At 35.1% G+C, this 4,566-nt stretch overlaps 1 protein-coding gene across 1 annotated transcript; it reads left to right on the top strand.

The window, feature by feature from the left end:
* The first annotated feature begins 3,045 nt into the window (after window positions 1–3,045).
* Window positions 3,046–4,218, top strand: LOC145571061 (uncharacterized). The gene is made up of 2 exons (XM_081630158.1): window positions 3,046–3,127; window positions 3,191–4,218. The coding sequence occupies exons 1-2, from the start codon at window positions 3,046–3,048 to the stop codon at window positions 4,216–4,218; spliced, it is 1,110 nt and encodes a 369-aa protein (XP_081486284.1).
* The last annotated feature ends 348 nt before the right edge of the window (window positions 4,219–4,566 follow it).

Here is a 4,566-nt window from a genome sequence, read left to right as displayed (position 1 = left end):
ATCATTGAGCTTGCATGTGGAACCAATATCCCTAGTGTTTAGTATATTGAATTTCTCGATTAATCTAGTTTTCTCGATACCTAGTTACCAACCGCATCTTCCCACAATCTTTGAAGTAGCTTGACCTAGGCTATAGCTTGCACCTCTTCGTTCCCTTGGGTTCGACCCTTGACTTAGGAGATAATCGTTTTAGGTTGGTCGAGTGTTTATAAATTTTCTTTTGCTCTAGGAAAGGGTAGAAAACGACATACTTTTCCCTACGTCGTTGATGTTTTGACATTTTTGTTTGATGTTTTTGTGACTTCTTAACCTTGTTTTTGAGAGTAGGCCGCTCTTTTGCTTCACTAAGGAAATACCACCAAATTTTCAAACTTTTTTCCCACCTTTACCCTAAGCCGTGACGTTACAACTAATAATAGGCCTTTAGACCCTAAAGGGGTTGAGTCTAAAGCTAGTGGAGGGAGATAGTTTTCAAGCCTACAGAGAGAGTGTGCATAGCTAAGATGTCGGGATAACCTTCTCATGCTTTTAATTTCTATACCTTTTTTCCGGTTCCTTCGAGGAATCATGAGAAGCTAGCTTGGGGGTTGATTTGAAACTAGTGGAGAGAACGCGGAAGTATGGTTGGAATGAGAGTGGATTGAGTCTCCTAGAGTTCTCTATGCTTAACATATTTGTTTTCTTTGGTTCTTGCTCTTATCTCTTTGTCCATTTAAGTTCATTTGTTTTCTTTTCCTTTTCGTTGTTTTAATTGCCTTGCCTTGCCTTTCTTTGGTTGCTAGAGTTATGGGTCAAACTCTTACACATTGTTTGGATAGAAGGATTTGAGGGGGAAAGGAAGACAAGGGAAAGGGAGTGATGCAATTTCCTTTGTTTGGATAGTAATTGATGGAGGGGAAGGAAATAGAAGGAAAGCAAATGGGTGAAAAATATTTCAACAATTGCTTAAGGATAAAATCTTTCCAAATTTGAAAAGATTTGGAAGGAAAATCTAATGTAAAAAAAATTTAAAAGCAAAAAAAAAATAATATACAAACTGTTTAAATAAAGACAATTTACCCTTTTTTATTTCAAAAATAAACCCCAAAATTCTCTCTCCTCAAATTGCTGGAGTTCTTACGCATAATTTCCCCAATTCCTAACCCTAATTCCAATTTCCTATCACCACCAAATCACCATTGTAATTTATCATTGTAATCAATGGCTTCCACTCTTTCAGTTTCGAGCAATTTCTATCTCCGCCTCTATCGCTGAGCTCCTTGATTCTCATTCAATTATTTTGCCGAATTCGAAAATTTGCTAGAGTTTAAGAACTATATAATTCGCCATGATTGATTTGAAGATGAAGGATTCATTCGTTGATCGAGGAAGATAATTAAAAAGAAGATGAAAATCAAGGATTTTTGGTTTGATTGTGAATTGAAATTTTGTTGTTGAATGGAACAAAGGAGCACGATTTTTGCTATTGGTTGTTCTTTACCCTTTCTTCCTCCCTCCCATCCCTTTCTCTTCTCTTTTATCCAAACAAGGGAGCTGAATTTCTGCTTCCCTCTCATCCCCTTCTCTTCCCTCCCCTCCCTACCCCTTCCCTCCCTTTCCTTCCGGAATTTGTTTCCAAACAAGCTGTTAGGAAATCCTTACAAGACCTCACTCGTCCTCTTAGGTGACTTTGGGGTATTAAAGGCTTATTGTATCTAAAAACAACCGTTATTCCTAAGACAATAAGTATAGTGTACATTCTTTCTCTCTTAATTTTCTTAGTTTGAATAAATTAGTCATCTTCCCTTATCTTTGGTTCTAGTTTTGCTCGAGAATGAGCAAAAGCTTAGCTTGGGTGAATTTGATGAGTGACATTTATGTCACTCCTAAGGAAAGTGTTTATGTTCTTTTTCGTGTTTATTCTATCTTATTTTCCCTTATATTCACTCGTTTCCTCATTAGTAAAGTTTCTATTTTATTTGGTATTTTAAATGTGCTTTAGTTTAATTCGTAATTTTTATTAGCTCGTAATATATTTTCGTATTTTATTTGATTTTGTTTGCTTGTATAATTTTATTTAATTTTATTAGTTTTAGTTTTATTTCTCTTATTTATTTCATTTAATTATTTTCATTTTATTATTTTAATTTTGTACCAATCCTCTATTTAGTCTTGCTCGTGTTTGTAGGTGTGTTCGAGGTTCAAGGCATGTGCTACAATATCCAAATAGAGTGAGTTTCGGGTTTGAGATAAGGGCATCAAAAGCTGTCATGCTTCTTGCTGCCATATTAACCGTCACCCCACCTTTGTTAGCCTCCATTACACCAAAACAGACCAATGTCCCCTGCTCCATGGGCGGACCCACGACAAGTGGGGACCATTGTCCCCCCACTTTCAAAAAAATCAGAGGAATTTAAAAAAAAAAAAGAAAAGGAAATCAGCAGTAGTCAGTAGAGATCACGTGGGTTAAGAAAGAAGGAAAGAAAAAAATTTCAGAAAAAAAAGGGAGGAAAGAGAAAAGTTTGAAAATTGAAAAACCTAAGAGAGAGAAAGTAGATCTTGCACCACCGAGGCACCGACCACCGCACCACCGAGGCAGCGACCACCGGACTTCTCGCCGCCACCGCGCCACTACAGCCTAGCCGCTCTGGCAGGCGGCAGCCCACACAGCCACAGGTTAGTTTTTTTTTTTCCTAATTTTTATCTTAGATTATAAAAAAAATTAAAGAATTAGTTTATGAGTAATTATGCTAATGTAATCATGTTTTTGAATTAATTTGTGATTTAGTTTATTTGTTATTAGTTTGTGAATTGAATTGTGAATTTGTGATTTTGTGAATTATTTGGTGAATATGGTGAATGGAAGATTGAAACTTTGAAAGTAGACAAGTAGTTTGTGAATTTAATTAATATGTAAATTAGTTTGTAACTTTGTGTATTAAATTAGTTTGTGATTTGGTTTTTAAGTTTTTGGATGCTTATTGTTAAAAAAATAATTATTGAATATTGAAGCTTAATTTTTAAATGAATTAGGATATGTCAAGTTCTTCAAGAAAGTCTAGAACAATGGGAAAACAAGCAGATCTTCGTCAAATGTTGTTTAAAAAATTGAAATCACAAGATAATTCTTATTCTTCACCCACACAAAGTGAGACACCACCTAATCATAATATGTAAAATAAAACCATTAGTATTGAACCAATTGATGTAGATAAACCAATTGATGTGAATGATGTGGATGAACCAATTGATGTGAATGAAGAATTTGATGTGGATATAGAAATGGGAGATTCAAGTACTAGTAATGAATCGTTTGAGGTAGAGGAAGAGGAGGAAGAAGAGGAATTGGCTTATGATGTTGAACTTCTTCCTCATGATCCGGGACTAAGAATGGACATAATGGACTATCCCCCTAATCAAAGAAATCCGGTGAGGAGAGCCTACATTCTTAAAAAACCTTGTCAACCAAAAACTCGTAATTTCCCTCAAAGACAATGCTCCAAAAAATGTTGTTTTAGTGTGAAGTGGTTTAATAAAAGAGATTGGCTTGAATATAGTATTTCAAAAGATGCCGCATTTTGTTTTGTGTGTTACTTGTTCAAGCATGAAGTTGAAAATAATTGTGGCGGTGATGCATTTGTTAATGGAGGATTTAGGGCATGGAATAAACCGGAGAGGTTTGATAAGCATGTTGGTGGAGTGAATAGTGCTCATAATGTTGCTTATGAGAAGTATGTTAATCTAAGAGAGGGGAAAAAAAAATCAATTGTCAAAATATTTGACAATGCAAGTGAGGCACAAATTCAAAATTATCATATTCGTTTGAAAGCATCATTAATATGTTTGAGATTTCTTTTAGAGCAAGGTTTGGCATTTCGTGGGCATCTTGAAAGTGAGGAGTCATATAATCGGGGTAATTTCCTTGAACTTTTGAAATGGCTAAGGGGAAAAGTGGAGGAAGTTAAAAATCATACTCTAGAAAATGCTCCTAAAAATTGTGTATTGATTTCTCATAAGATTCAAAAGGACATTATAACTTGTTGTGCAAAAGAAACAACTACGCGTATAGTAGAAGAGGTTGGTGATGGTTACTTTGCAATATTGGCGGATGAGTCAAGTGATGTGTCCCAAAAAGAAAAATTAGCTCTTGTTTTGCGGTTTGTTGATAGAAAAAGTGAAGCAGTAATGGAAAGATTTTTAGGCATTGTTCATGTTGGTGATACTACCGCTTTATCTTAAAAAAATGCAATAATCTCTTTGCTTATGGTACACAACTTGAGTCCATCAATGATTAGAGGGCAAGGATATGATGGGGCTAGTAACATGAAAGGTGAAATAAATGGCTTAAGACTTTGATTATGAATGACACTCCTAGAGCTTATTACATTCATTGTTTTGCACATCACCTTCAATTGACTCTTATTGTCGTTGCTAAAAAAAATGATAATTGTGGTTGGGTGTTTGAAATTACTACAAACTTGTTGAATGTAATTGGGGCTTCTTGTAAAAAAAGAGAAATGATTCGAAAAAGTCAAGCTCAAAAGGTTGCTCAAGCATTATAAATGGGGGAAATTGATAGTGGTTCGG

Source organism: Chenopodium album, chromosome 12 (assembly GCF_948465745.1).
Source record: "Chenopodium album chromosome 12, dcCheAlbu1.1, whole genome shotgun sequence".
In the NCBI taxonomy this organism is placed as follows: domain Eukaryota; kingdom Viridiplantae; phylum Streptophyta; class Magnoliopsida; order Caryophyllales; family Amaranthaceae; genus Chenopodium; species Chenopodium album.
Note: the sequence above shows the minus strand (reverse complement) of the source record. Positions and strands in the feature narration are given on the sequence as shown.

Bases quoted from the DNA above. Each gene is read 5' to 3' on its own strand.
- LOC145571061 (XM_081630158.1), top strand. From the start codon at position 3,046: ATGGGAAAACAAGCAGATCTTCGTCAAATGTTGTTTAAAAAATTGAAA. The intron at 3,128-3,190 runs GTGAGACACCAC...CAATTGATGTAG, and splicing joins TTATTCTTCACCCACACAAA to ATAAACCAATTGATGTGAAT.